This window comes from Elaeis guineensis, chromosome 9, assembly GCF_000442705.2.
Source record: "Elaeis guineensis isolate ETL-2024a chromosome 9, EG11, whole genome shotgun sequence".
Classification (NCBI taxonomy): Eukaryota; Viridiplantae; Streptophyta; class Magnoliopsida; order Arecales; family Arecaceae; genus Elaeis; species Elaeis guineensis.
The window spans coordinates 86,559,248-86,580,349 of NC_026001.2; the positions used below are offsets into that span (position 1 = coordinate 86,559,248).

The following is a 21,102-nucleotide window of genomic DNA, read 5'->3' on the forward strand; positions in this document are numbered from 1 at the left end:
CCTCTCAAATCCTTGGTAAAAATCTAAGAATCTTTCTCATATGATTACTGTTAGAATAAGACTTACCAAAACTTTTTAGACCATTAATAATATCCATAAAATACATAAATATTTCAGTTATTGATTCATCATGCTTCATTTTAAAGAGTTCATATTTATGTACAAGCATGTTAATTTTTGATTTCTTAACTTGGTTAGTGCCTTCATGTGTTACTTCTAATCTATCCCATATTTTTTTAGCCGACATACATGTTGAAATGCGATTAAATTCATTAGCATTTAAAGCACAATATAAAACATTCATGGCTTTGACATTGAGTTGAGCCATTTTCTTGTCAACCTCATCCCATTCTCTTTCGGATTTGGTTGATTCTACATCATCAATTATCTTAGTGGGTGTGTGTGGTCCATTAACTATGATACTCCACATATCATAATCAAGTGCTTGAATAAAGATTTTTATTCGAGCTTTTCAATAGGTGTAGTTTGACCCATTGAAAAATGAAGGTCGGTTTATGGACTGCCCCTCGACTAGTGAAGCACCAACTTGAGTTGTCATAGATCTTTGGCTCTTTGATGGTTAAATCAAAATAAGGCTAGAGCACCGAGCTCTGATACCACTTGTTGTCCAGGTATGCAACCCAAGAGGGGGGTGAATTGGGTTTTTTGAAATTTTAAAGTTAATTTAGAACCACAAGAATTAAATAATAATGAGCAAGTTATATGTAGAAATTGATTTAAGCAAGGTGTAGAAATGAGATCTAAGAATGCAAAAAAATAAAGAAACTTAGAAAGAGAGTAAGTAAGCACAACACAAACAATCAAGATTTATAGTGGTTCAGTGCCAACCTTGCACATACATCTACTCTCCAAGCTCCTACTTGAGAATTTAAATTCATTAAAACGTATTCAACAAGAATACTACGTCGGTACCTCCGACTCTAGCTATCCCAAGCTAAAATATTTATTTTTTGGGTACAAGCCAATTCAAATACAATCCGATTCAAGGTTCGTACCAATCTTTCCAAGTTTTGAAACCCTTTCAAAACTAAGGATCAAGATAAAAACAGAGTATAAGAGTTAATCACATAGAAATATAAGTTTAGCTCCTTTAATGAGCAAATTAAAACTTTAAATACACTTTACACAATAAGGAAGAAGCTTTTCTAATTTTTCTCAGGATTGTTGAAGACTTGAATGAGCTCTTGAGGGGTTGGTGAACTTGAAATGAAAGCTTCTTTTGCTTGAAGAAGGCTTTTTCTTTAGGACTGAAATGAATGCTTGAAAAACCTTGCTTTTTCTCTCCTTTAAGTGCCTTTATATCTTCAATAGATGGTGAAGAGTAATCTGGATAGGATTAGAGCCATTGGAGTGTATTAAATGAATATTAAATATGATCAAAATGAGTTGAAAAACTAGTCATTACAGAGATTTTTCGTCACAGGGGTCGACTCATAGGGTCGACTTCTGTGGCGTAGAACAGAAAGTCACTGTTCTGTATCTTTGACTTGTACAATAATAGAAGTCGACTCATAGGGTCATCCCCTTTGGATGTGTCAGCCAAAAATAACATGCCATTTAGCCCTTTTGACAGGGATCGACCCTAGGGGTCGATTTTTTTCTTTAAATTTGATTTTTTCTCAAAATACACATCCAAAAAATATGAAATTGTATCCAATAGATCATAAATCTTCTATTCTTGTTCTTGAGGCTTTCGAATCAGAACTTGATAAAATTATGATTTTTGCTCCTGAAATACAATAAATCTTTTTCCAAGCCAAAATCATTAGTAACCCCCTCAAATAATCATTAAAATCAATTCAAGGAGCAACACTTACATCTCATCTATATGCTATACTAATGTCTCCACACTCCTTGATTATGAGGACAACTAACCTATATGGTATACAACGACCTACACTTGATAGACGTCATAGTCTCTTAAAACTTTTTTAGTAGATTGCTCCTCCATTAAGGGTAAACACATAACCTGACATGCTCTTGCTGTTCATCATGATCTGACTGAAGATTGAAATCAGTATATCCTACAAGTTTTAAGTCAGTATCTCTATAGATAAGCTATTGGTCCTTAGTATTTTTTAAATACTTAAAGATTGTCTTTACAACCTTCCAATGATTCTCTCTCGGATCAGACTGGTACCTTTTACTATCCCTAGTGAGTGTGCTACATCTGACTCATATATGTTATGACGTACATGATAGATCCACTATCAAAATATATGAGATTCTACTAAAATGCTCTCTCTCTTGTGGAGTTGTCGGATAATCATTCTTAAAAAAATAATTCCATGACCTATCAAAAGATAGTCTTTTTTAAAATTCTCCATACTGAACAGTTTCAGCATGGTATCGATGTACGTGGATTGAGACAATCCAAGCAGTCTCTTAGATCTATCTATATAGATCTTCATCTCTAGGATAAGGATGCTTCTCTCAAATCTTTCATAACGAACTGTGAAGATAGACAAAGCTTTACACTTTATAAAGTAGGAACGTCATTCTCTATTAACATATGTCATCTACATATAGTATAAGGAAGATGACTACAGAACATTAGTCTATTTATAAATATATGATTCTTCTCCATTCCTAACGAAGCCATACGTTTTGATCATTTATCAAAATGCATATTCCAACTTCGAGATGTCAGCTTCAATTCATAAATGGATTTCTAAGTTTGTACACCTTTGATTCATCTATGGATGTGAACACTTCAGGTTGTATCATATATACCTCTTCTTCTAGCTCTTCATTAAGAAAACTAATTTTGACATCTATTTGTCAATTTCATAATCAAAGTGTGCCGCTATCATAAGCATAATCCGAATAGACTTCAGCATTACCACAGGAGAAAATATCTCATCATAGTCAATACCATAACATGGATGATATCTCTTGATAATCAAACAGACTTTATAGGTCTCCACCTTCCTATCCGTGCCTCTTTTTCTTTTGAATATTTATTTACACCTTATGGATTTAATTCCTTCAGATGGATCAACAAGTGTCCATACACTATTGATCTCTATGGACTCCAACTCGAATTTCATGGTCTCAAACCATTTTTCAGAGCCGGACTTTGCATGGCATCCATATAGGTGATCGGATCTTCGTCGTTCTCATCGAGTTCAACAGGATCATTATTTCAGATCAAAAAATCATAGTATCTATCCGACTGATGCAGTACTGTACCAAATCTCCTTAAAGATGCCTTAACAATGGGCTCTGGATTTGATTTAATCAAATCCGATTTTATATTTTATTTGTTTGTGTTGGTTCTTCTATCGATTGAACTTCATCAAGTTCAATCTTAAAGGCATTAGTTCCTTCACTAAGAATTTTTTTTAAAAAAGATTGTCTTATTGCTGACCAATAACTTTTATTCCTCAGCAAGATAAAAATAATATCCTTTATTTCTTTTAGATATCCCATAAAATAATACTTATCGGACCTAGATCTGAGCTTGTCGGTCTGTAAACATTTTGTATAAGTTGGACAACTCCAAACCCTAAGGTGAGAGAGTGTCGACCTATGTTCAGTCCATATCATATGGAGTTTTTGTGATCGATTTGCTCGAAATATTGTTAAGAATATAGCACACAGTCTCAAGTGTATAACCTCAAAAAGAGATCGAAGATTTACAAATCTCATCATAGACAAACCATATCTAATAGAGTTTGATTCTCCTTTCTGACACCCTATTATGCTGTGGTGTCTTCGGAAGGATCCATTGTGAGAGAATCTCATTCTCTCCTAAATATGTCAAAAACTCATTAGAAGATATTCACCTCCTCAGTCTAATCAAAAATTTTAATATTTTTTTAATTTATTTTTCTACCTTATTACGGAATCATTTGAACATTTCAAATGATTCGGACTGGTGTTTCATAAGGTAGACGTATCCATACCTCGATAGGTCGTCATAAATATAATGAAGAAGTAATATCCTCCTCTGACGTCTATGTTCATAGATCCACATGCATCACTATGTACTAGATCTAGAACATCACGGGCTCGTTCATCCTTTTCAGTAAAGATGACCTGATCATCTTCCTAAGAAGATAGAACTCACAGATCGATAATGATTCACAATCATTGATATTGAGGATTCTCTCTTTAGTTAACCTGTTTATCCTATTCTTATTTATATGTCCGAGCCTATAATGCCAAAGGTAGGCATCTATGATATTATCTATTTTGATCATTTGTTCGATGTGTATATCGTACTAACAGGTTGTGATAATGTGTAAATAATATTTTTAATTATCCATGCATAACTGTGACATCATTCATAATGATATCACAGTAATTTTTTTTATAAAAAAATGATAACCATCCTTGGCCAAAAGACCTATGAAAATAATATTCATAAGAAAGATGGACAATAATGACAGTCATCTAAAATAATGATATTTGAATTGAGAGCAAGCTGAATTTTTCTATAGCTAGAACTAAAATAGCTCTTCCATCTCCAACATTCAGAAATCGTTCGCTCTTTTTAAATTTTACTAACCTGAAGTCCCTACAACAATTGCAGATATGAATCGAACTTTCAATATCCAATACCCAGGTAGTAGTATCATAGATAGAGAAATTATAAGGTGTTATCATATAAGTATCTTATTCAGTAATACTTTGCTGATTTCTCTTTTAGACTTGTCCATTTCTGCTGACTCTAGTTTACCTTAGACTGCTTAGGATCAGCACGGTAATTTTGCACCTTGTATTTTTTTCCTTCTTAGAGGACTGATGCCCAGTTGAGGACAAATCTTTAAGTATACTAAAAGATTTATTCATATTTGAAGCATTTCTTCAGTTGAGCATCAACGAATTTATAACTAAACTCGTCACTCATAACAACTCTCATTATATAACGTACTGTCATACAGTCACTGAGCTACTTCTGATAAGTATCTCTAATATCGCATCAGCATTGAGAGCTGGTACTGTAGATGCTGGATTTATAATCACATATAGGATCTCTCGTGCTTGAGAACTATTTTCAACTTTCGATACCAATTATCGAAATAAGATCCTATAAACTTATCACTTTCCAACAGTGAGTGAGCGATAAACTACTAGTCATCACTAAAAAAAATAAAAGACCTATTAGGATATGAATTATTTAATCCTAAAGACTTGGAACTTTAGTCTAAAGATTCTTTCACTATTTTATACAATTGATAGCCTTTATCTCCAATTCGAAGAATTACTTTAATTCTTAGCGGGTACTAGAATCTACACAGACTGTACATGGATCCGACTATGACCGACCAACCCATGTTATTTATCGATAGATTTTTAATTAATTATTTTTTAAATAATTTTAGTAATTTTTTCTAGATTTATTTCATAGCTAGGGCCTCTATTGAAATCCTGGTTATGTCCAACCATTAACATGACATAGCTAGCCCATCTAACTAACAAATGATTGATCGACTATGGTCGGTTAACTTGACCACCCATCAGAGAGACACAACGAGCCATTATATAATAATGATAATTTTAATATCCAAATAAACACTAGGCCTATGGGTCTGCAATGCTTATCTAGATATTGGACCCATTATCATCCACTTTAATGGAAGACTATGATCTAGTTATCCCAATAACTACCTCATTTTATGGATCTAATAATTTAAAAATTTGGTTATATTATTTTGACAAGCAATTGACAGACAATTTAAATCCTCTCATTGATTTCATCAAATCATAAAGAGACTATAGACAAGCTGGTCCAACAGCACCTAACTCAGTCGATCTAATTTAATGATTTGAGAATAAGAGAAGAGATCAACTAGCAAGTTATAAATTCTCTTATGACTTCATCAAGTCATAAAGAGGACTAGAGACAAGCCTAGTCTAGAGACACCTAAATCAGTCATATTGATTTACCTTAATGGCATGGGTTAGCTAAATCATTTAGTGACCTAGTCAAAATATAATCTATCGTATTGGCAGATAAGTGAGATCGATGGGAGGATCTGTCTCAGCTTGTCTTAGACACCATCGAAATGATCAGGTAACAGACTACCAATTAAAAACCATCAATCATATTGCCAAGCAATATTGCCAAACTTACCTTAGACACCAATTGTTCAATTAGTTTTGATTTGCTCCACCAAAAGACTCAGGCTAAACCATTGAGCCATAATCAGGTCATCTGGTATGGTTAAAAATATGGACTTGATCAAGCTAAACTATTAAGTTGATCTTAAAGAAATTCTAACTAATCTAACTCAATCTTGATTAGATTTAATCAATTTCTCTAATTGATCATATTTATTTCTAACCCTAGGTCTATCCAGTTAGAAGTCCTGATTTGCTAACCTATGGCCCATCGATTTATGAGGTGTCTTAATACCTTTCAGTTCTCAAATAAGATTACTTAATTTCAAATTAAGTATGCGAAATATATTTCAGTCTGTAAAACTATTCTACTAGATTTTAAGTAAAGCAAACATCATATATCATACAATTTTTAGATCTTAAAATTAACTTTCAGATCTATGTTTAACAATTAAATATGTATAAATTTGATATAAATTACTTATGTACATTACATGCATCATAGCATAATTTAGATCTCTATCGACTAATCATATGTAACTATAATTCAGATCTTAAAATAATTTTTATATTTGAATTAATTTTATTAAAATTATAATTAATTATAAATATTTTAGATCTAATTAAATATATTCATGATAAAGTAATTTTAAATTTTTTTTTGCTATTCTTCTTATGAGACTTGATCACAGTGGCATCCCTACACGTCATAAGAGAATCCGTCGAATGAGTAAGAGAGAAACTCAATCTCTACTTCTTCTTATGATCGGACGATCTAATGATCATCTCAATTTGAGTATTAAGCTATTAAGATTTGAAATCTTATTTTAAATATTAATTGCATCTACATATGCAATAATCAAAAATTCAGGCTTGTACTAAACATGATCATTCATGCATGTTACGTATCTAATCTAATTAGATCAATAATCAGATTAATTTAAATAAATTTTATATAAATTTAGATCTAAATCTACTTTTATATAGTATATAAAATTTTAAATTAGATCTAAAATTTTATAAAAAATGATTCAAACACATATATGAATGCATAAAATTAAAATTTAGTTAGATCTGATTTTGTGTTATATAGATTTTTGCTTAAAATCAGATCTAAAAATCCATCAAAATAGATTCAATTCAATTTTATTAAATTTAACTTTTAATTCAAAATAATAATATAAAAATTTATTAAAATATATTTAAAATAAATTTTAATTTGATTATTATTTCAGTAAAAATCTGTATCAAAAAATTCTGCTATAATAGATTTATAACTAACCATCATCAACCGTTGATTAGATTCTTGAAATTGAATCAAAATCAGATCAAATGATTTTTAACTAATAGGTCTAAATCAAATGTAATGTTCTACATAAAAATCTGATCATATATCTATATAAAATATCAAAAAAAATTAACTATGCATAAATGTATCAATCCTGCTTGATACCATTTGAAGGAAAGTATCCGATCTAATCGGATCGCCAGGATGTGTTTTAATAATTTTTATATTCAAAAGCATACATAATAATTATGAATTATCTTGATTACAGTGGAATAAGGATCAAATCTCCAGAGGTGGCTTGGATCCGATGCCTTGCGAGGTCTGAAATCCAGGTCTTCTACTTTGTGCGCACGCCAAACTCCATAGGGAAGAGAGATGATCTCTTTGCATCAATTTTTAGGAGAGATATTGGAAAGGGATGAGATCTTATCTCACAACTGGGGAGCACCTTGAATGAGATTATTCATGCCAAAAATCAGTGCCTAGGATAAACCCATGCCAAGAAGAAAGCCCCTCCTAGTTTTTAGTCGCACCACCCTTCCAATCTCACGGTCACTTGAATCTTTTGTCGCACAAAATCTTTTCTTCTTATCGATGGTTATGTGGTCCCTCCCTTTTATAGTTGATGTCCCAAAAATTTATCAAATACCATATTGGTTAGGAGTCCTAACCTTATCCAAGGAGGAGACCATGTAAGGAAAGGATGCTAACCCCTTGCGCCAATTTTTAACGCACGCAAGGAATGAAGTGGAGAAGAAAAAAAAAAACACCACCCCCTCCTTCGTTGGTCATTCTTATGAGAGAGAGTCTTGCTCTTTGAGACTCTTTGGTTCTAAACCAAATATGCTCAAATTTGATTCTAATGATTCGATCCTGATTCGAACCAATTGAAGCAGTCAATCCTAATCTAATTAAGATTTTGATTCAAGTCTAACTTGAAATTTTTAATCTAATTATTTTTAATTAAATCAGATCTAATAGAAATTAATTAGAATAAATTAACTCTCTCATAATCTCTTGGATCATTGATCAGATTAATATCATCTTCAAAATTAAATCTGAATCTCATGTCTATGCTAGCTAGACATAGTCAACTTGTTTAATCCCATATGACCCTTAAGTTAATTCTCAATTAAGCTAATCTATTTGTTAATCAAGTTACATATTTCAAATTGAACTCATAGACTTAGGTCAATTTTTTTCTACATTGCTTGACTTTATGCGTGACTTCATAGGTTCGAACACTAAGCCGATAGTACAAAAATTATTTTTGTACCAATCAAATTACTATCTAGTAATGATTTTTGACATCCGGATAGATCGAATATATGCAAGGTAATATTCAAAAATCAATGCATATGGTTATCACATAATTCATCTTTTGATCCTGAATGTCAAGGATGACTTGGAATTTAACTGTCAACCTAAAGAGTCATCCATATTATATTTTAATCTTTCAAATCTATTATATGGATTATTCAGTTCAAAATTATTAAATTAAAATACAGTGATGCATTATCTTCTATAATTAGAAGGGTCAATCCCATCTTGATCCATACATGGACTTCATAAGTACTTGACTGTATCTAGTAGCTTTCCGTCACTATATTAAAAATACAGATAGTCCGATACCAAAACACAGTGAGTTGCTTGCAAGTCACTATGGTGATCTCAGATCGAAGGGATACTTATGTCTATACCTTTGTGAGCTACTCTTGATAGCAAAGCACTCCATAGGTAAGTCACTTGTTCAGTGACAATGTATCCCTACATCTCACCTGTATGCCATACAATGTCTCCACACTCTTTGGTTACGAGGACAACCAACCTATATAGCATACAACGATCTACACTTGATAGACGTCATCGTCTCTTAATGATGTATCATTTGATCACGAATATATTTAAAAATTATTCGATAAATCTCCTTTATTGATTATCATATAGTTCTAAAGACTTCATCACAGCACATAAATTTATATAAAAAGATAATACTTTATGATAAAAAATATCAAATAATTTTTATTAATTTATAATTATATATAATTAAAAGAGCAAATCATCTAAATGATTGACTTTAGAATATTTTCTAACAAAGCTAACTCCAAAAATTTATTCTCAGTTCAGATTGCAGGTTGCAACTCGTCTACATGAAGTCGAAATCAATAGTAATCACCAATCAGCCATACGACGGTGAATTCATTTTCGAGCCTTATACACACCGTCGATCACATAATAGGAGCTGGCCATGCCCTAAGTCGTTACGTTAACTGCAAGGAGAGGGATGCCGAAGGTGGGGCTAGTGATTGGAGTGAAGTCATAACAAGATAGTCGTATTGGGCTGGATCATCTTTTTTCAAGGAGAGCTAATGCTTATGCTTATTAGATATTTTGGTTTGACATTGCTTCACATCCCAAAAAGAAGCAAGCTATGTTGAGCTAAGCTTGGATATGAAAATCTTCTTTCATTTTCTATAGTGAAGTGAAGTAAGACCAAGCTCATGAGCTTATTATCCTAGGTCGGAACAAGTTAGTTGATAGGATCTCTTTTTTTATGTCCCCATGTCATCACACGGGAGGGACATGGGGGCACAAAACAAAAAGAAAAGAGAAGGATGTTGTTGCTACTCCATCACTTGTTGGAGTCGCTACATAGCACCAGTCAATACCTAGATCTGGTGAGCCAGAGCATCGAATGATGGTTGGTCTATTATGGTTGGAGATTATATTGTAGTGGATCCACAAGCAGCATTGCTCTAGTTGCGATGGACGAATTGTTGGGGGAGCTGGCGAAGTTTTGTGCTCTCATTTGCACCATATTTTTTTCTTCCAAAGAGCCTGTGGTCTTCCTCTAGTGCCAATTTATTACGCAAAACTCCAGGAGGTGTTGATGAGGCTGGAGCTAAATGCGGTTGAGATCTACAATATCGAAGGATACCTACAAAAAAGTTCGCACTCATTAGGATGTTTTGGTGGAGGACCCTTGGATACTTAAGTTAGTCGGAGTTTGGAAAAATAGAGAGAAAAGATCACAATAGTCGGAGAGTGGAGTGAGAACTCTTGAGTATTCTTGTTTGCTTACCTCTGGGTCCCCATCGTATCTCTTTTATTTAGAGGTTGAGCCCATAGGTCACTAGTCGGAATCTATGAGTTTGTTAAGTCTAGCTTTATAGGTCGTTAAGCCACTTCTGTTCTTTGTCGTAGGAGAAATATTCTCCATCTTTTCTGAATTAAGATTGTTAATTGCGGATGTCAGATGCAGGCTTCATCTATGCTGCTGATCGAATTAGTGGTCCCTAGGTTTACAACGGATGTGACTCATCACATCATCTTGGGTGCATCCCAATGGAGAATTGATCCTGATTAGTGAGCTTCTCTCACAACATATAGTGTCCTAGTATTTATATAAACTTTTCAAGTCTATCCATTCTAGATCAAGTTATGCTAAGCTGCTTCAGTTGATTTGAAGCTTGTATCAGAAATTGCATGATAAATAGAAGCATGGAGAGCAAGTGGAATATAACAAACTAGTTCAGTGACCTTTTCGAACTACTAGTTGGATGGCATGCGTATTACATGTGCCGACTGACAAAAAAATTATTAAAATTATTTATATTTTAAATTTTATAATTTTCTTATTTATTATCATATTATGTTTGATATATAAATAAATGTTATTCAAGCTATTACTTTACCAATGGATAATTAAGATTTGATGCTAATGTATAAATATTATTTTAAAAAGTAAGATTTTCAAGCTCTTCGAACCACTTGTTGATCAAAAAAGGTAAAATATTTTAATTGGTTATTGATTTATATAAGATTACTTAACTATAACATAATATTCCAGGAAACACCAATTTATATCACCCATTAATTACAATTCTTAATCCTATTTCTCTTAGACACAAAAAAGAGACAAATCTCTTTAAATTAAATTGTCTTAGAATCACATGAAAGTAGCAAATTATTGCGATCAAGGGCTTGCGGTTCGCACAATTCGATCTCTGCTCCTATATATATATATGAGATATTATTCGCTTTGATCTCGGCCGCTGTAGCATGGGGCCTCATGGTTGTGCCCTTCAAAAGATACCCATAGGGAAGAGAAGATCCTATCGTATATAAATCAGAGTCTTTCTTGACTCACAATCAATGTTGGACAAATGATATCCTCTCTCCTATATTACAATATAGCCCCCCAGTCAATGGAGACTTTGAACAAGGTTGCGGGAGGTGCACCATAGTATGTCTGAGGCATATCGGCCCCTTTCCTAGCATGCCAATATTGTGGTCAAGGGCTCACGATTCGAGTGGATCAATCTCCACCCCTGCATATGTGAGGTATTGTTTGCTTCAATCTTTAACCGTTATAGCATAGAGCCTTACTATGTTGTCCTTCAAAAGGTGCCTCATGGGGTAGAGAAGATCACATTCTATAAAAATCAGAGTCTTCCTTGACTCACAACCAATATGAGACTAATGATGTCCTCCCTCCTATACCACAATACAGACTATTTTACATTTTAGTGCTAAAAATAAAGAGATTTCTGTGCAAGCAGATGCTATCCATGAATTGCTTTGTTGTTATTATCTAATTTTTTCCCTTATAATGGCTAATGAAGGTCATTATACTCCATCTAAATGTTTAATATGGTAGAGCAATATTTTTTCTTGAGTATGGATGAAGGTACCATTTTTATATATACATTATCGATATTTTTAAGTCGTTGAAGCATTATCTTGTTGTTGCATCACCACTAAACAAGCAAATTTCATGAATTAGTTTAGGTTGCAATATCTAGCGATTGCAATCTCTTCCTCAATTGCAAAACACATAGAGGAGAAGGAAACCCATTCTCGAAGAAATAAAACACTAGTAAGATCTAAATTTAAGGAGCAATTAGCACTAGATAGGTACTTATGATTGAGAAAGGTTTAGGATTTTAATCCATATCTACATCTCATTATTCATCATATATTCTGTTTGCAATATACAGCAACCTACACAAATTTCCAATATTTATAGACATCATCCATCTTCAATAAAGAACCTTAAATAATATAGATTTGTTTGGATATTCTAGCAGCTAGTAAGAATATCTTGTAGAAACTAGATTTGCTGGCCTACTCAATTCCTTGCCTACAGTCTACAAGCCAACATGAATCAAACTCCCAATCGAATTGGACCAGAGATTTTTCTCTACCATTCTCATGAAAAATTATACTCTATACCAGATGCACCACATCAGCGGTGCATCATAGGAGTAATTCGAGATGAGGTGAGGGAGGAGACCATTTGAAATTGCTCCTATGGATAAATTATTGCCTCGACCACTTCCGAACAAATCTCAAAGCACATGCACGAAGGATAATATGCAATCAGGAATTCATGAAATACAAGGGTTAATGTAGTGTGCTATTTACCGTGGGATTTAGGTGGTCTATCTAGGTATGGTCCGAACAATAATTTTTTGTTCCTATGATTCATCTCTTCTTGGATTGTTCCCGGATGCACCGCTGATATGGTACTCTTGGTGTAGGCCTCTAGGCTGCTCGATAAATTTTATTTTATTTGAAATATGGATACGCCGTCAGAAAGCCGGGAAGCTTTTTGTCATTTGACAAGTGAGCGCGACTGATGCTCTCAAGTACCCTCTCCCGGCCATCAGTGAAACATCTCATCTCGACATGCAGAGACCCGCAAACACTCGCCCAGATCCACGCCCTCGTGATCCTCACCGGATCCCTCTCCCACCCCCAATCCCCTGGCCGCTTGATAGCAGCCTACGCCAGACTCGGCGACATTGCCGCCGCCCAGTCCGTGTTCAAAACCACCTCCTCACACAACGTCTCCACCTGGAACTCCCTTATCATCGCCCAATCCCGGTACAACTCCCCGGCTGAAGTCCTCCGCCTCTACCACCTCATGCTTTCTGATGGCCGCGTCCGGCCGGATAGCTCCACCTTCACCGTGGCCCTCAAAGCCTGTGCCCAGTTATCGGACCTCAAAACTGCCGAGGAGATTAAAACCCATGCATTTGGTTCAGGATATAAGCATGATGTGTTTGTTTGCTCCTCATTGTTGAATTTGTATGCAAAATGTGGGAAGATGGATGAGGCAATGAAGCTTTTTGATGAAATGCCAATGAAGGACCTCGTCTCGTGGACTACGATGATTATGGGTTTTGTGAATGTCGGAAGGCCATTAGAGGCAATTGGGATCTATAGAAAGATGCGGGCAGAGAGTATGGAAGGGGATGAGGTCGTGATGGTCGGCCTGATACAAGCATGTGCGGCGATGGGAGATGTGCGGATGGGTCGTTCCATTCATGGGCACATGATCAGACGTTGCATGAGGATGGATGTTGTTGCAGAGACTAGCCTTGTTGACATGTACGCCAAGAATGGGTCCTTGGAGCTCGCACATCTCGCCTTCGAGCGGATGCACTGTAAGAATGTTGTGTCTTGGAGTGCTTTGATTTCTGGATATGCTCAAAATGGGCTTGCAAGTGATGCACTACAGATGCTGGTAAGGATGCAGGAATGTGGTCTGCAGCCTGACTCGGTTGCACTTGTGAGTGCTCTTCTGGCATGTTCACAGATCGGGTTTTTGAAACTGGGCAAGACAATACATGGGTACATTGAGAAGAGGCTTGAATTTGACCAGATTTTGGGAACCGCAGTGATTGACATGTACTCCAAGTGTGGGTGCCTCTCAAGTGCTCGTTCTTTGTTTGATAGGGTTGGGTTGAGAGACTCAATATCTTGGAATGCGATGATAGCTAGCTATGGTGCCCATGGTCATGGTAAGGAAGCCCTTTCAATTTTTCTTGAAATGAGTGAAACTGGATTGGAGCCTGACCATGCCACTTTTGCTTCACTTTTGTCGGCTTTTAGTCATTCAGGTCTTGTAGAAGAAGGACGCTATTGGTTTCATCTCATGCTCCAAAAGTTTGGAATTGAACCTGCTGAGAAGCATTATGCTTGTATGGTGGATCTTTTGGCTCGTGCAGGTCATGTCAAAGAAGCCCATGAACTCATCAAGTCAATGGTTATCAAGCCAGGGATTGCAGTTTGGGTTGCTCTCCTCTCCGGTTGTCACAAACATAAAACGTTGGAGCTTGGAGAATATGTGGCAGGAAAGGTTCTTGAGTTAAATCCAGATGATTTAGGGATACATGCCTTGGTTTCTAATGTTTTTGCTGCAGGAAAAAGGTGGGATAAAGTAGGTGAGGTAAGAAAGGCAATGAAGAAGATGGGGATGAGGAAGGTTCCAGGTTATAGCTTGGTGGAAGTGAATGGGAAACTTCATGCATTCTTAGTGGAGGATAAGACTCATCCACAACATGAGAAGATCATGGAGATGTTGGAGAGATTGGATTATGAGATGAGAAAAATGGGTTACATTCCAAAGACAGAGTTTGTTTTCCATGAACTTGAGGAGGATGTCAAGGAGAGAATGCTCTGTAACCATAGTGAGAGGCTGGCCATCGCCTTTGGGCTGTTGAACACAAGCCCAGGAACAAGGATTGTGATCATAAAGAACCTAAGGGTTTGTCTGGACTGCCACGTCGCGACTAAGTACATTTCAAAAATTGTAAACCGGGAAATTGTAGTAAGGGATGTGAAACGATTCCATCATTTTAAAGATGGAGTGTGCTCTTGTGGGGATTACTGGTAAAATTCATTCCTAGGAAAGGTGGTTCTTGACGGAGAGAAAAGAACAAATACCTTAAGCTTTCAATTATATGAGCAGCCGGAAGCAGGTTCAGGAGCAACAGATATTGATCCTAAGGTAAATGTTTATATTCAATTGTTAATCATTGTTGCGTGAACAGATAATATCAAGTAATGGTAGGTGATACTGTCTCATACTACCTTGATGCTTATATGTCCACTTATAGTAAATAAGAAAAAGGATTCATCACCCTACTCATGTAGCAGTAAAGGTAAATCTTTATCGATAATTTACTGTTTTAGACCAATTTAGTGCTTTCCAAATTCTTAACTATTTCAGTTCATGTTTAATTACCTACATATGTCTTGACTCTTTTTTCAAGCCATACTTACTATTTTTTCACCATAGTTTATTTGACTTGGGGATCACTAGAGGCAATGAATTCAAAACTGGTCTCGTCATCTCTTGGCCATACGGTACTGGTTATACTAACCAGAATTACTAAGTCTTCTATTTGATGGGCTTATGTTGCATTATTAAGTGAAGATTGAATTCTATTATGTCATAAGGTGTATGTTAAGAGTTGAAGCTTTTCTCCTTAAGAGAGTATATTCCCCAATTTTTTCCATGGATGACTTTCTTCATTACTCTAGTTCTATGCTTTTTATTTTGCATTTTGTTTCATTATTCAACTGATTTTAAGACTTTGATAGCTTCATTTTGTCTTGCCATTATATTGTAGAGCACTGTGGTGCTTTGTGCAACAATGCATATATCAAGCATTAAGAACTACAGCTTCTGGAGTGCCCATCGATGTATTTTTGACTAACTAGAAGAATGATGGCTCACTGAAGTTTCTTTCTTCCACCTTCATTGTTTTTCTTAAATATATCTTTTCATCTCAGGGATTTTGTTGGGAATGAATGCTACTTAGATATCCCCTTTCCAGTTTAACAAAGCAGCATCTAGGGACATAATGCAAATTATCATGTAATAGCTTTCCTTTTAATTAATTTCCCAAGTCCAAGGTAAAATTACTTTATTTCCATTCTGCACTAAAATTTCAGATAATCAAAATAAATAAATAAAAAGAAAACATAGATATGTGGATTTTTCTCATTTTCCTATTTTATTCTACACAGATATTGATAAACTGGCAATTAAGATGCAATGTAGTTAGGGGTGTCAATGGGCCTGGTTGGGCCCATGTCCAAATAACCCGATGGTTTAAAACTCAAGTCTGAGCCAAGCCTGGCCCTAAGCAGGCCAGAAGTACCAAGCCCAGCCCAATCTCACTCTAGGTAAATTTTTAGGTTGGGCCAGCCTAAACTGTGTTGCATTCTATTTTCTATGGGCTTTCAAACTTGGACAAAAAAAAAACTATGGGTGCTTCTAGTTTTGGGCCTAATTGGGCTTCAAGGCCAAATACTGAGCCCAAGCCCAGGTTTTTGAAAATGGGTTGCTCGGGTCAGTCGGGCCAGGCTGGTGCAGGGCCAACCTTAAATGAAATCATTTTTTTATCTTCATTTTATTTACTTATTTCTCTAATACCAATGAAGTGTGCATTCTAAGTTTCCAAAGATGGATGTCATTTTTTTTCCATTATATTTTTAACTGACTGCTTTTGAGGGAATCTGCTATTAGCGGATATCAACATTATTGAAACCTTGAATGTCTCTCTGTCTTTGACCTATCAATTGTAAATTGCAGGACTTATATTCTTCAGACTTCAGAGTGATAATTGCTAACACTTTTGGTCCCTTTGCCATTCTCTGCACTTCTTCCTGCACTCATAAGTTCATATCCTTTTATCCCCTTTTAAATAGCTTGATGTGCACCCTGGTTTGAATTTCTTATCTCAAATGGTACCAATACTCTCTGATTTGTTGAGAAGTTGTCTAATGGTTAATGAGTATTTCTTTTGTTGAATGATTTTCCAAATCTTTCTCAAAAAATTGAATTAGTCACAATTTTATTTAGTATTTCATGGATTTTATATTGTAATGTAGTATAAGTTAACGATGTGATCAGTCATCTGTGGAGGTGTTGCTGCTATTATTATTGCCTCTTAATTGCTTGTGCTTATGTGCACAGAACACAACTTTACATCTTCTATTCTTTGTTTTTTTTAGCTAAAACCTTCAAAATATTAAGCAAATTCCATGCATTAGATTTCTGAATCATTGCCTTAGATGAATTATATCTGAATGTAAACTGGTAACCATGGTATCTTTTTCTTTTCCCAGAAAACCTGCTATGATGAAGGATAGGGACAGTTGCAAACTTGCAATACAGAGCAGGTATTATTTGGAAAGTAAAAGAGATCTCGTAATGTTGTTGGGTGATGATGGCAAGGAGGATATTATGTTTCCAAGCTTTGCAGACAAGCCATTCAAATTGTTGATCTACTGCTTCAAGCAGTCTGCTAGCAGGCTGCTGTGGATCCTGACTTGTGGCTCTTGTGATCTTCATTGGCATACTTTTTTGTTGGAAACCTTGACCAAGGGCATCAACTGACTGGTGCAGAGAGCATTCATGATTGATTCCGTCCTTTACTTGAAAGACATATGGCTTCTTTGCTTGATTCCATCCTTTCCTTGAAAAAAGATGTTCTGCTCCTAACGATGGCTTCTCCATTTCGAGAGAGAGAGAAGTACCTCTAAGAACAAGAGATAGAAGGAAAAATTATGCTATTGCTGGTATTAATGCAGAAAAATGAGAAATTACAACTTTAGATTCATTTTTTAAGGACCAGATACCTCTATTTATATTAGCAAAGTCTTTTGAACCTACCCATGAATGCATCTACATTCATTCCTTGCTAAAAGGATAAGAGATTTTAAATAAAGAGAAAGATTAATCCTTATAATCTGTCAGAATTTGATTATATCAGCCATCCTTCCAAATCTACTTAGATTTGATGATGTTGGTCATATTTGATCATACCTTCGAGATTTTGTAATCTGCCAAGATTTGACTATATCAGTCATCCTTCCAAATCTGCTTATATTTGATGATTTCAACCACATTTGATCATATCTTCAAGATCAACTAGTACCAGCCTTCTAAATTGGTTTAAATCAGACTGATGTCAAATCCCTATGTTTCCTTGTTCTGCCTTTGACATGTACCTAAGCTACAGGACCGTTGGGTACTATAACAGAAAGACATGTGGCTTCTCTTCAGGCTGGAAAAATGGTGATGGCAGTTGCTCCTTTTAGCAGCAAAAAATGATTTGCCATGCTGTTCTATGCGTGCTGGTGTAGAATTAAGTATGTAGTTGTTCTGCCTTTTCCACTTCCCTGTTCCAGTATTGGTCCATGTCAACTGCAGCCGTAAGAAGCTGTTGCAGTGTTCCATGTGGTTTACTTCTGTGATGAAGTTTATGACTGCCCTTTCTGGTGAATGCAAACAGGCATATTGGAATTATTACGATCGATCAGTATGTCATCAATAGAGGAAAGGGGCTGACACAGTTCCAGGTAGTCTACTTTATGGTGTTTGGCTTATCAGTCTTTTCAGGCAATGTGCTATCTGCTTCAGTGTCTGTTCGTAATGTGACTCATTGATCACAGTCTTTATAATCCAATTACTCTTGTGGCTGAATATATTTTTAGTTTGTTTTTGTTCCTTCAAGAAAAATTAAAAAGGTTAGTTCTGAACTTCAGAAACATTCTCTGCATATTTCACTCTGGTTTTTGGTTTGTTCTTTGATTAGTTGTGATATTTTATTTGCTTGCTGATAGATAACCAGCTATGTGATGTCCTTCGTATTATGAGTCTTCACTCCAGTTCTTGTTATTTTAACTTTCAGCCAGCATCATAATCTGAGGTTGCACTGTTGTTTATCCACATTCCATCAATGCTAAAATAGTTGAAAATGCTAGCGCATAATGCTGCATCAGTTACATTTTTGAGCCTTCTGGTTTTCATTGATGTTTCCCTTATCATCTCTATTAAATTTCTTAATGATCTTGGCAAAGTTAGGTGCTTTCAACTCTTTGATTTTTTTCCTCATGATTATAGTGACTTATTTTCTGTTGATTTCTACTTCTAATCTGTTTTCTTATAAGATTGTATTATAATGTTGCTACCATGCCGCTTTATCTAATGTAGCTACCTTGATCTGGTTATTTCAACTCTTAGATACATAATAATGTAGATCTTCAATCACTGTTGCTGTTCTCCTCCCCTTCTTTTACTCAACCATAAGGCCACTAACCATCTTGTCTTATTTCCATAAGCTTGGAGTTAAGGCCTCTTGGAGATATGAACCAGCCGGTCTCAACCTTTATCAGCCTTCTATCTTAAGGGGCCTTTTTTGTGGAATCATCATGTGAACTTGAACATAATCGATCATCAGATCTATCAGCATAGTTGTACTTTGTTCTAGTTACAGAACTATCTTTTGTGCCCTGGATTAGGGTGGCCTTGGTCATGGTTTTAATTCTTTCTATATTTTTGCTTATAGTTCTGTTCTTGAGGTTGAGCCTTACCGCAACGATAAGGTTGCTCTATTGTGACCTAGGTGTCACATATTCAAAACATAGAAACAACCTCTCAGCATATGGATAAGGCTGCTGACCCTCCCTAGACCCCACAAACCTCATGCACAGGCACTTTTAATTCTGTTTTTTCATGATTTCAGATTTTAATATTTTCTTTTCATCTGGGACTTACATTATAGAATTGTGTTGTCTATTTTCTTCTGCAATGTTGTTTTCATCATTATATTCTCTATAGTTTTGAAGTGTCCATGACAGGAAATTCTAAAGACCCAACAATGAATTCCAGCCTTCAATTGGCTCTTGATCTCAACCTTTCCGCGATTATAATGGGAAGTGATTGCCTCATCCTGCTGTTAATACTTAAATAGAGAGAGTTTATCCCTTTCAAGATCTATACATTGATCCAAGACTACCAACGACTTGCTGATAATTTTTTTTTTTTGATGGAAAGGGAGGAAACCCACCCTGAATAAAATTAATATATTTGAATATGTGTACAAAAATAGTGGCATTAGCTGAGATGGCTTTACCAATGATACCCTGTACTAAGACCTGATCTATTTATAGATTACAGAGCAGAAGTAAAACACAAAAGCTTTCAGATCTGTAAAGTATATAACAGATCTGACCTGACCTGGCCTGCTATCAGAGCAGTATTTACAGAGTTTTGTGTCACCTTGTCTCTTCCTTATGTGTATTCATCAATCTGTTAATTAGCTTCAAAACTCTAATGGTGTTCTGTTTCTCAGTTTCAGCGTCTGATCTTATGCATCTTCTTATCACCTTATTACCACATTAGTGCTGCCTCTACTTAATGTCTCCATAGCCGCTGACATGTTTAAAGAATCTTTTATGTCTTCTGCAAGCTTAATAGGTGCCATTGCGTCCCTTTTGAACATTCGTTGATTCCGTTTAAGCCAAATATTCCAGATTACTGTAGAAGTTAGAGTAAACCATTCTGTTCTTTGTTTCATTCCTCGTGTTCCTTACTTGTGAGGCCCCCAAATTTCTTCTATGCTGCCTATAGTAATTGGTAAGTCTGCTAAGTCACAAAATAGATTCCAAACCATCCTGGAGAAGATACATTCTACAAATATATATATATTGCCGTTTCTTCACTACATCCACAAAGAATGCACTCCGAAGGTGCCTCCCATTTTCACTTTGTTAAATTGTCTGCTGTTAATAATTTGTTTTGGAACACCAACCAATTGAAAACTTGGATGTTAAGAGGCAATGGTAGTTTCCAATTAATCTTTGCAAAATATGAAATGATCCCACCATCAGAAAAAAACCGATAAGCATTGTTCACAGAAAAGTTTCTGTTTGTAGTCCAATTCCACTCTATATTATCCCCAGTGGCATTCAGATTAATGTCCAACAAATAGCAGAGCCTACCTCGAAGAGAAACCAAGTTTCCCAAATTTCTTTCGGGATGCATGATTACTGCTTTCACTGATGCATTTGGTTTGGAACTTAAAAGGAAATCTATCAGATATACTAAACATAATGGGCTGTCTTCGTGCCAAACATCC

At 35.4% G+C, this 21,102-nt stretch overlaps 1 protein-coding gene across 1 annotated transcript; it reads left to right on the top strand.

The window, feature by feature from the left end:
* Nucleotides 1–12,708: 12,708 nt before the first annotated feature.
* LOC105051140 (putative pentatricopeptide repeat-containing protein At3g25060, mitochondrial) lies at nucleotides 12,709–17,793 on the top strand. The gene is made up of 2 exons (XM_010931442.4): nucleotides 12,709–15,176; nucleotides 17,306–17,793. Exon 1 carries the CDS (start codon nucleotides 13,020–13,022, stop codon nucleotides 15,060–15,062), a length of 2,043 nt encoding a protein of 680 aa, XP_010929744.1. The 5' UTR covers nucleotides 12,709–13,019; the 3' UTR covers nucleotides 15,063–15,176; nucleotides 17,306–17,793.
* The last annotated feature ends 3,309 nt before the right edge of the window (nucleotides 17,794–21,102 follow it).